The sequence below is a fragment of the Pavona decussata genome, unplaced genomic scaffold (assembly GCF_977016875.1).
Source record: "Pavona decussata unplaced genomic scaffold, jaPavDecu1.1 SCAFFOLD_2, whole genome shotgun sequence".
NCBI classification, from domain to species: Eukaryota; Metazoa; Cnidaria; class Anthozoa; order Scleractinia; family Agariciidae; genus Pavona; species Pavona decussata.
The window spans coordinates 2,013,014-2,025,000 of record NW_028145426.1 but is presented as its reverse complement, the minus strand read 5'-3'; the positions used below and the strand labels follow the sequence as shown (position 1 = coordinate 2,025,000).

The 11,987-nt window shown below is 38.2% G+C and overlaps 2 protein-coding genes across 2 annotated transcripts in view; both read right to left on the bottom strand.

Moving 5' to 3' along the window:
* LOC146489962 (3-galactosyl-N-acetylglucosaminide 4-alpha-L-fucosyltransferase FUT3-like) overlaps positions 1–6,102 on the bottom strand; it is a 7,386-nt gene extending 1,284 nt beyond the window's left edge. Inside the window, exon 1 of the mRNA XM_085111975.1 lies at positions 5,162–6,102. Within this exon, the coding sequence (XP_084968101.1) occupies positions 5,162–5,984 (823 nt within the window). The 5' untranslated portion in view covers positions 5,985–6,102. The remainder of the gene's footprint in view (positions 1–5,161) is intronic.
* Positions 6,103–9,310: 3,208 nt separating this feature from the next.
* On the bottom strand, positions 9,311–11,704 carry LOC146489961 (adenosine receptor A2a-like). Its single transcript, XM_085088797.1, has one exon. It carries the CDS (start codon positions 10,477–10,479, stop codon positions 9,538–9,540), a length of 942 nt encoding a protein of 313 aa, XP_084944923.1. The 5' UTR covers positions 10,480–11,704; the 3' UTR covers positions 9,311–9,537.
* Between the last annotated feature and the right edge of the window lie 283 nt (positions 11,705–11,987).

Below are 11,987 nucleotides of genomic sequence, written 5' to 3'. Positions count from 1 at the left end.
AGCGGCATAGAAGGATCTGGGTGGCTCCAGTAACAAGCTAATATTAGATCTAAGATTGTAAGAGGACTTCGGCCTAACACTTATTAAATCAGTAATATATGATGGCCCTAATCCGTGAATTGCCTTAAAATCTAAGACTAAGATCTTAAAATGATAATGAGCGTGTACTGGCATCCAGCGAAGATCATGAAGTAAGTGGTAATAACTTGTGTAGACAGGAATCAGGGAGGATACACAGTACACCAAAATCTGAGATGGGACATCAACCCTTTCAGTCTGTGAGTCGAGGGTGAGGGGCCAAAAACACCTGTACTGAGATTCGTAACTACTTTTTTTGAAAGAAAAACCCACTACGTTTCTTGACTTCTCCAAAATTTATCTGGTGATTGTTTTGAATATCATTTCATAGTTCATGTGACTTAATGTTTCCATGCCAACAGCATTTTGACAAGGCTGTTTTTTTACAATTTGCATTTTTGCCTTTTAATGACAACGTTGAAGTTTATTGTCATAACTTACATTTTGGTGTTCTTTATTGTTCCCAGTCAAACGATAAAGACTGGGTCCTGTCCAAGTAATTTTCTGTCGGCTATTTTCCAATCATTATTTCAGAACATTTTCAGTGATTTACCGAAAACGACTGAAAGGACATGAGAGGTTTCTGATATTTTCCTTTAATTTTCCGAGTGTGCCAAAAGTATTTCTGAGAAAATCCACTCTAATGTTAAACCAGTATTGAGTGAAGATCTTTTAAGGGTGGGAGGGAATATCATTAACAACTCTATTAACCCTCCAGTGGGGGGGGGGGGGGGGGTGGCTTATTTGTACTCAAGTCTCAAAACATGGAGACCTCATTTGAAATCAATTGTGTGTTCTAACAAAAGTTAAACATTACCTTTTTAAAAAACATTTGACCATAGAACTAACTGAAAAATGATACTACTGAATGCATTCTGTATCACAATTATCTAATAAACATAATGATACCTCTGCACACTGAACACCAAGTTTTCCCATTAGTAAATTGACAATGGTAGACCTGAGTTTTGAAGTTTCTCTTGTGTTTTCTTCATGTAACTTTAAACAGTGCCATTTACAGCCTTTGTAGAACTAGTTGCCGTATTTTAATTTGATGTCACCAGGTGGGGATGTGGGGTGTTGTGGGTAGGTAAGTAAAGGGGTTCCCCACTGCCAGAGTGGGGAGAATTACACATTACTAATTAAATTACCAGTCTTCCCATTGCTTTTGCAAACCCAATCATTCAAAAACAATTTTGCCATGTGGTGCTAAGTTGTTTGTCTATCAGCATTGATCCGAATGACAACATTCTAATGTAACACTTTTACTTTGCAGCTTAAAATAAAAAGTAGTACCAATGGTATCCAAGCCAGAAATAATAAACTTCTGTGCTCATTTTATTACACTACGACAAGTTCAATATTACGAACATTTATAGCAACAAATTAATGTTGAAAATCCATCTTGAGCAATTCGTGAAGTCTTTTTGCTACAAATGTTGAGAATGTGCAGTTGTGCTATGTGTCACATTCCTGACACATCATGGTGTCATGAAAATGGGTTTTACCAGACATTCTCTGCCGAAGAGTGAGAAGATCTGGGTACAGCAATCACCAAAACAAGAAGAACAGTCCACAGAAGAGGGCTGTCTTTTTACCCTACAGATGCACGAGTTGAGGGAACATTGAAGCATCGTCACCGCTACATGTACCTTTAACAAAAAGGCATTTGTACTGTCTTCAAGTCTGACATGTAACTTAGCTGACACAATTTGGCTAAACAAGATGGCATGGTCTACAGGATTCTCCCATGAGTATGATAGAGTCTACACACAGGGAGAAGGGCAGAACTAGACAGGAAGGAAAAAAGGAGCACAATACAGGTACAAGAACAACCGGTCCCATACCCGTCACCATTCAAAGGTTCCAGGAACACCCATGAGATAGGGCCACTACCCACATTGGAACAATAAAGGTAAAAGTTTAATGATGAAGACTGTCACTGGTACACTGGTAGAGTCTAGGAAGACATCAACATAGACTTCACCCTCATAAATATCAACAGCTATAATGGAATAAAATATTATTCTGAAGCATGGAAGGTGGGCAATGTCCACAAACATATCTGCAGGAGACTGCTGTGAGGGAAAACAGGGAGTCACAGAAGAGATTTTTGCTTGAGTAATGATGATCAGTGTTTATTCTGGAAAATTGGCTTCTGAGGGATCAATAAGCCCCATTTAGGGATTTTAACCCTTTAAGCCCTAACAGTGATCAGCATAAAATTTCTCCTTGTAATATCAAATATGCTTATAACTGAGTGAATCCCTGAGGTTATGAGAATTAAGGATATGATTAACCAAAGTGAATTTTTTGATATTTTAATAACTTCTCCCCAGTACTTTTATAAGAAAAGTATGGGGACAAGATAGGAGATTTTGTTCTTTGATATAAGGGGTTAAAGGGCCTTTTCCATGAAAAAAGGCTCAAGATATTTCTAACACAAAACATACAAATTGACAATAAATTGGTGATGTAAAATTAATATTTTGAGATATAATACTTTTTATAAGTCGCTTTGATAGCAGATTAAATTTTTATCATAGTGTTTTCAGATGTGTAGTACCAAATGATTTCAAAAGAGTATAACCATGTTTGCAAAAGGTACTCACTCATTACAGCTCTTAGTTTATAATAGGAAAACAATCTATATTATACACATTTTTACAAAAAGCACTATATAGCTGTCTTTGTGTTTTTGAAAACAAGTGTATATCCTTCACCTTTTTTTCTTTTTCTTTGAAAAAGGTGAATATATGGTGAATTTGTTATGGGTTGGAACACACCCTAGAAAGAGAAATTTTACACCAGATCTAGTTGGTAATTTCACAATCTGCAACATACTTAAATGGCTGGGGAGGGCACTCCTTGGACTCTTGGTGGGAGTGTGCTGCCTGGTTTTCCAAAAGTCAGCATTGTAAGATGGTAATATTATTGCATCTGACGTAGAAGGAATGCACTCCTAATTGCATTTGGAGTCGAGATTGTACGGGACAATAAATCGATCAATGGATGAATGAATGAGTCTTGGGATGCATATCTGGCATTTCCGACAGATTTTGTAGGGGTGGATGACATCATCACCAACTCGGCAAATGAGAGAGAGCCTGGGTTCGAGATGCACTCCCTAATCTTTGATTATTATTAGTTACTTTAACAGTAGAACCCCACTATCTTGAACTCATTTAATGCATAGACCCCATGCAAAAATGGCTGACATTTTAATATTTTTTTGTCTACATTAAAATTAGCCTCACTAGCCTTGTTCTTGAGTTCAAATATCAAAAGAATATTTCACCTTGAATGAGGCTTGAGAGGCTAATTTGAATACAGACAAAAGAATATTAAAATGTCAGCCATTTTTGCATTAGGTCTATGAAACTCACTGCTAACTCAAACTAATTTTACAATAACTTGAACTCTATTTTAAAAATGTGTTGTCTTACCAATGAGTTGACCATAGTAATAATTAAAACCAAGAGAATCAAGAGGACACATCAACAGCAGAAAACTATAACACCCTTTATCAAAACTGTCAACAACTGATGCAGTAAGGAATGTCCATCAAAGACCAGAAATGCAAATGGCATAAGTTCTTCTTCAAAGAATACTCTTTTTGTTTTTGTAAGATAGTTGAAAATATTGTATAGTGGTTTGTGGTTTGTTACGTATGTTACATGTAGAGCTCCAAGTACATGAGCCAATATGTGCAATACATGTATATTTCTGTAACAGTCATCCCCTCAGCTCAAATAACTCCATATTGGCAGACATCATAGCTGCATGAATTTTATATGTCCATATTCAGTTGCATTTAAAATGAAAAAGTGAATTGTCCTTAACCTGGTCAATTCCCAAACTAAACGTTTTTATCAAAAGGCTTATAAACAAATGTTATACCAAAATGATTCGTTATTTTGTCTTTTCCTACTTCTGTGTTTTTCATGTTGGTCAGTTACCCCAGAACTCCATGTTTTTCTCTATCAAAACTTTTCTTCACTTTTCATTACTTTTTACTCTTTTGACAAATAATGTATTCAAAATTGACTTTCTTTAATGCCTTCAATTAGTAATTTGTGTATGTGTCCTTAACACCACCTGCCTAGATTAGCTTGCTATTTGCAGGTGGTGTTCATTGTAAGTAAATTTTTGGAAAACTTAATAAACTTGAAACTTGATCATGACCTGGTGGTTGTAAGTTTGAGTCAAGTGGTTACTTGCCTGCTTCAGCTGAAGAAGCCGAACAAATAGGGAGATCAATAACAGTGCAAAGTTTATTTCAACATGGTTGTATTTTAGCATTTTGAGAACTAAAGAGAATTTCCATACAAAGGTTATTATTCAACATCAGGTTACTGAGCTTGAGATGCCACTGATCAGACAGGCTGACATGTGAAAAATAGAGCCTGTTTTGTCAAGAGAAGAGGGGGGAGCGGAGGGGTGGGGGAAGCTCATCTTAGGTTATGGACTACAGTGTAAAACTGTTCAATTAGCTCAATCCTGTGCGTCAGGGGGGAGGGGGAAGGTTAAAAAAATCTGCGAGACAAAATTAGCTTGTACGACTTTCTTGTTGTGAAAAGGAAAAAGATAAAACTATGACATTTTATTCATAATTATTATTAACAGGATACTTCTGAAATTCAACATCAACCCCCGCTAATTCAAACACATGAACTAGTTTTTGTTTCCCTTGGGAGTTCAAGTTAGGTTAACAGGGTTCTACTACATATGAAGGACGCTTGTCTTACAAGGCTGCATTTCATGTAGGTTATGCCGAAGATTCCAAATTGCTCAGCACAATGGCACATGATCATGGTCTTTGACATAAAGCAGCGTAAGCCAGAGGTAGATTACCCCATGAGTGTTGACATGGAGAAAAATTACCTTGGCTAATGAAAATGAGCTGTTGTTATCCAAAAATATCTAGGGTTTCTCCCTTGAGCGGGGAGGGGATGGGGTTTGCGGCAGACGGCATAACAGGCACTTTGGCAGCTGCACTCTTGGCATGGAACTTCGAAATTTTGTCGCATCTTTGGCCAGCGATGTACATGGAATGCTCCCTGGTTGTCCTACAGTTACTTACCTAAATGGCCCCAATACTTTTCTGTTATATAGTCTTCACACAGTGCATTTTCAAAAGAAAGGTAGAACTTGTACTGTTTGATAATGGCTGTGCAACCTTCGCCTCTTGAACAAGATCTCCACTTCCCAAACTGCCCAGAGCATGATCCAAACACATCAACTGTGATGTATTTTTGCAGCTCACGAACAAACGATTTTCTAAGCTGAGGTTTACAGTTGCTAACAACCCAGGAAACAAGCTTGGCTTTCCCATCTGCAAAATTCTGCTGTGAAAGGTTAACGAATGGAATTGCCTCGTAAGAGCTATAAGGCGCCCAGAAATGAGAGTCAACCCTGTAAGTAAAACTCAAATCGAACAGTTCGCCGAGATGTAATGCATTTGACTTGGAATTTGGACTCTCTGGACTCTCCATAGAATAGTAAATCCACAGTTGTGAAGGAGGCTTTTGTCTCCGCATCGTCTTCAAATGATGCAGACTTGGCAGGTCACTAGCGGCGTGCACCAAGACAAAGTCACTTTCATAAAATCGCTGTTTATCGTGAGTAACCTCAAACTTGTCTTTCACGCAGGGCTTCGGCCGTGTCCTCGGTATTGTACACTCTTCCTTACCCGTAATCCACTCCTTGTTGCCGAAGAATTTGTTATATACCAACAGAAGAGTCTTCCCTGGAGTTATTGTGGTGTTTGCAGATGTTATCATCTTCTTTGAAGGGAGGGCTTCATCGCGTATTAGACTTGGGTAACAAATGTACAGAATAAAAACGAGTAAGCTTATTACTAATGCAAATAATGCAATAAACTTTTTTCGTTTCGTTGCTATCATTCTTTGTTCCGCTTCACCTTTGATACCTTCCCAAAGTAGCAATTACGTACTTCCTTCCTCCAGCTGTTGCAGGTGGGTTATCACTCGTTTCCATATGGATTGACTGCGGCCATTTTGATGCGCAAACAGGTTATAAAACATTATAATACGGATGCGCAGGAAAAAAACTGGCACTAGGCATCAAAACGTTTTATGACAGTCTGTGTTGTAGCATTTAGACTGTTGTACAGTTTAGCAGCTGAATACGTAAAAGACCTGTAGCCAGACTTTCGAAATTATTTTTGCCATGTGAAGATTAGATTCTTGTAGCAAATAAATGGAGAAGTTTCTAGCCCTGAGCCAGTTGAACATTTCCTGTCTTTTTTGTTTGTCTCCTTTACCTCGCACATTAAGGCAAGCTATCTGAAGTCCATTTTCATCGACGATAGTCGAACGTGCGAAAGCTATGTAACGGGTACGACTGAAGCAAATTGCTAAAAACAAAACAGTATTTCTCTATATACATAGAATTAAAAAAAGTACAAAAGAAATTAAAATTCTCTATTATTGGACCGTTTTCCCAGGGGGTTTTGTATGTGTTTACAGCTGTCATCACACGAAAGGGGTTTTTAGTGCCCGTGGCAAAAAAGAAGAAAGAAATTGCACAATCGGAAGCCTCCCTCCCAGACTCTCTTTAGACTCGTCACGCAGTCTTTCCTCCCGAACGTGCTACACAATCGGCTGAATAATTTTGTTTACAGCAATTCAGCTACATATCTCTCTTCATTATCAAAGTCAATAAGTTATTTTAGGTTTTCTGGGATTGACTTATAGCTGTCAAAATTTTCGTTGTTCATAGTAAAAAATCTCCGTATTACAGCTGTACTCTTACGTTGTCATGTCCAAGTTCCTCCGGAGCTTTAATCTGCTTTAACACTTTTCGTTCTTCTTGAATCACACGAGCGTAGTCCTTAGTTATATAAGAGTTTTCAAATACAGTTGAATGCTTTAGCTTACCTTCCTTTGACCGCACAAGATCCCTGTCCTCGCGATAAACAAACCGAACTATAATCGGCCAGGGGTCTACCTTCATTTGTTTGCCGACTAGGTGTACTGCATGTAATCTTATACCAGAAACATCTCAGATTGCCAACTCCTTACGAATTTTGTCAAGAATGAGAGATTTGCAATCCACGTCTTCCGATTTTGCTATCTTATCAAAGCGTTCTCGTCGCATTTACTCTTCAAGTCTTATGTTGTGTTCTACCTGCACTTTAAGATCCTTAAGTTAGGACTCGAACTTTGCAGTTTTTGACTTCAAGTCTTCGGAAGCTCTTTTTATGGTCTTCGGTCATCTTCTTCACATCCTGACCCATTTTCCTCCAAGCATTTGACTTTACTCGTCTTGTGTGCTGTTTAGATTTGTCTCTTGTTAGACCTACTAGTGCTTTTGATACCAACCAGCTCTGTCTCAGTGAAATTGGAGTCTGAGCGTATCCACATCAGTGTAGATTTTTGCAAACCCCTCAGTCATCACCTACTTTAGAGCATCGATGGAAGTCTTTAAAGATTGATAGTTCGAGGCGGCCATGTCGTCTTCATCGGTGGAAGAACTCGAGCCGGGTTTCGTACTTCTATTAGCCATACACTAATCAAGAGAAAACTGCCTCTGTCACAAGGAAAAAGCTTTTTTTTTATATTGCAAAGCCAACTCCTTGGTCGAAAGTGCTACTACTAAGTGTAGATATTGTATGCATTATCATCCTACATACGAGCAAGCCGGAAAGGCACGGGTTTAGTTATTTTATTACACCCATTTTGAAATCTCTGGTGATCCTTGCAATCTGATTGGCTCTCAACGGTGCGATTTATTCACGAATTGCACCATATTTTTTGCTCTAAATTGCATTCCTTTTTTAGCCCATCAAAATGAAAATGAAATAATAATGATAATAACCAATCAATCAAATTTCATGGCTTATGGAAGAGGGAAAGTTCGATTGTTAATTCTATGACTCGTTCTTCGGCAAGACGCCATATTAAATACTGCAGCATGAAAAACCAATGTTCTTAGTGTAATATATTAATTTGATCAGTTCCACATGGCATAAATTCGTCGTTTCATGATCTGTAGTGGACTCCAGTGTCGGGTAATGCCACAAAACTAGCCATATTTGTATCAAAGGATCGACAGCCGATCCAGGTGCAGCAGGTGTCAAATATTCTGCCGCGTCGAGCTCAATTCACTTAAATTGGACACGACGGAAATGCGATCCTTAGTCACTGACTTCCCGTGCCAGCCGCAAGGGGAGAACACGGACAAACAATACCTATTTCAGCTCAGTAGCTTTCAAATGAGAAGTCACATTGAAGGACTTAATCAATAGAATGACCCTAGCTAATTCAAACGTGTGATGCTTAGTAAGTGAGACTTAATATCCATGTAAGATTACGGTTGAGGCAGGGGGAGCAGGGATGGCGCAGTGGTGAGAGCACTAGCCCCCACCAATGCGGGTTCGATTCCCGGTCTCGGCATCATATGTGGGTTGAGTTTGTTGTTGGTTCCCGTCCATGCTCCGAGCAGTTTTTGTCCTGGTACTCCGGTTTTCCCCTCTCCTCAAAAAACGGCATTTCCAAATTCCAATAGTCCAGTTTCGAATTCACCAAGACCACAAGACAAAAAGACAAAAGAAGCATTTAAAAAGGGTTAGCCTCAACCTGACGCAAAATATTCACAGATGCTAGCAGGAAAGTGCTGAATCCTAAAATAAAACAATACACAGAGTTGTGAAAAGTTCATCTTCTCACTGGTATTTGTTAACTGTTTTACGTCAGATTGAGGCTAACCCTGTATAAATGCGTCTTTTCTCCTTTTATTCAGCGGTCTTGGTGAATTCGAAACTGGACTATTCGATCCGGAATCTGAGGGTCACAGGTTTGTAAGTCGTAATAGACTGTTAGGTGTCACCCCAGGTAAACAAAGTTGATTTGATTTGAGGGGGGTTTGCATTTCCATGATAAAATCCCCACTATTGAGTTGGTTTTGGGTGGTAAATACACTTGAAAGAAATCTTGGCACTTCGAGTTTATTGAGATTGATGTATTAATCAGTAAATGATTCATTCATACAAAAAATCCGAGTGCTCCTATCAGGAGTCGAACTTAAGACCTTCCGATTACTAGTTCGGATGTTCTACCACTGAGCTTGAGGAGACTCGTGGGGGATAAGGCCCTTACAACTAGGTTCATGTTATTATTCTTGCTCTAAAATATTACAAAATTACTTTCATTGAGTACTTGGCCATCAAGACCACTCACCCCGTTTATGTTGAGCCAATTGCTTTTGCTTATTCTATTTTTTAGTACTTATAAAATGATCCGTTGTCACTGCATGTGGTTGACACTATCCGTCATTCACAACGTTTCCTTTGCAATTAAGTTGAGGACTTTTTCGATGTCGCTAGCATCAAAAGCAACGATTAAGAAAAGTGCTTCGGCATTTCTCCAAGTAGGGTATTTCTGTGTCATTGATCATATGCATTTCTCTATATCCGGGCTCTGTGCATTTTAATTTTTAAATGCGTTCATGTTCATTTAGTGAAAAAATACTTCTTATCGTGGCTTTGACAATGCCACGAATTTCTTGAAATCGCCAACAGTAAACGAGAAGATTTATTGAGGAATTAACGTAGACTAATAAAATTGTGATGTAAAAAGCTATTGTAAAGGCCATATTAAACTCAGAAGCATTCAAAAGAATGCCACAAACGACATTTGGTATATAGCATAGAACGAATACAGCATACACGTAAAATGTGTTGTAAGCTGATGTCTTATCTCGAACCACTTCTAACCTCTCTGCATCAATTACAACCTGGCATTGAGAATATATTTTATTTTGATGGTATCTTGCTATTTTGTAGATCCGAAAGTATGCTGAACTTGTCACCAAAATTCCCACAACTTCAAGAACCACTGCTACGATGTCGTTGTATTTGGGAAGCCAGATGTAAACCAAGGTGATGAGGAAACTGGCCGACCACAACATCCCCAAGACAATTTCAACGCGTTTAGCTGTGACAAACTCGTGATATCGCAAATGAAGGGACACTGCGAGGAGGCGGTCAACTGCAATGGTGACTATCGATAAGAAGGATGCCACTGCAAAAAGGTACGCGGAGGACAAGTATATGGTGACTATCGTCGGACAAAAGAACTCAGTGTTGTGGTTACCGTTCGCTGACATGTTCAAAATCGCGGCAATGATCGCACCATGCATCGGCTGAACAAATAATCCTACTGCGAGATCAGAGAAAGCAAGGCTTAAAAACAGTTTCTTTAAACTGCTTGGTATCAGAGATGCCTTCCACACCGCGCGAATAACGAGGAGATTTCCAACAATCGCCGTTAAGCAAAATACAAAATTCAATGTACATAGAGACAGCATGAAACCATGGTGTAGCTTGGCTAATCTGGTAAGTTCTTCCAATCTTTTGGTGCAGATATGGATGACCATGTTTAAATAGTGAGCTCTCGAAGTCGAATAAAGACAACAAACGCAATAAGACAACGCGACCGTCTAAATTTCTCTTTGTGTAAAAGGCAGCTATTTACATATTCACTGATATCGAACCGAAACAAATTCAAAAACAAATATTCAATATGTATGTTCTTTTATTTAGAGATATCTGTTTGTTTAAATGAAGATTAACGTTTGCCATGTTTAAATAGTTAAAGAGGATCTGTGTTTTTGATAAAAAGAAAAAAATCAAACCCATAGAGAAACCATCTCTTTCTTCTTAAACATGCATTGACGTTTGAAATATAGTATTTTTAAAGCAGACAAAAGCTAAATTTAACCACAAAAATGGGAGAAGAAACAATTTTTGGGATGAAGCGAAAGAGACAGTACTTTTGATACGAGACATTTTATTTATTTTAGCTTTCACTGCCATTCCGGTCACTTTGCTAGAACAAACCTTACAAACACGGCAAAATATAACACTATTTATTTTATTTTACGCGAAGGTAAGATCTATATCTATTGAATAAGCTTACATTGAAGCCGCTAAATATAAGGCGTATTTGGTACCGAGATGCAAATTAAACCAGTACAACTCAGCTGTACCCACACACTATTTGAACGAAAATGACTGATTAATTAAAAAAACCTGCAATTCAAGATCATCTAAGCACTGAAGATTTACAGTAATACTGAGAATAGTAGAAACAGAATTTAGCTAAATGGACAGTACCGCCGCATGCAAGTGCTGAGATTAAAGATTAGCTACTTGGCAGCAAAACTGTTCGCTTCATAACCGTCAAATGTTTGTCAAAACGTTATTTTAATTAGAGCAAAAACAAAACAAAACAATTAGTATACGGCGGCTAAATATTGCTTCGAATTTTTGGATACGAGAGAGAATAAAGTTTATTTCAAAACTCGCGGGAAAGTAAGTTTGCAAGAGTTGAAATTTAATTTTTTTACCTAAGCATTGGTATTTTGACCCATACTTAAAAAAATTACTTTAAAAAGAAATTACGCGTTGCACCCGGCATACTTACAGCGCTTTTCAATTGATGTAAAACCAAAGTAAATTAAACTTAAAACCAATGAGGACATGCAAATGTAAACAACATAATGCAAAATCTGATTGGTTATGAATGAAATGCTTTGTCCTCTCAACGAGTGAAAGGGAGGGGTTCACATTTCAGCCCATGTGCATGAATCTAAATGCTTTTTTCTCTGTCAAATCAACTTTATGGCCTTAAAAAAATCCCACTCATGTGTACTTCATTAATCACATTCTATAATTAGTCCAAGCAAAATGACTGATGACCAAAATTCACAGAAATTGCTAGTGGATTGTACTCATATTGTCGATATTGAATTAGCATTGACCCGTGGGATATATTTTACGGTTGATGTGTTTACAGTAGCCTGAGTATCAGGCTTTTCGGGGGGGGGGGGGGGGGAGGAAAGAGAGGAGGGGGAAAAGGGAAGAAAAGCCTGACACAGAAGCA

What these genes read in the sequence shown, in the direction of transcription:
- LOC146489961 (XM_085088797.1), bottom strand. Translation starts at nt 10,479, where the DNA reads ATGGTCATCCATATCTGCACCAAAAGATTGGAAGAACTTACCAGATTA.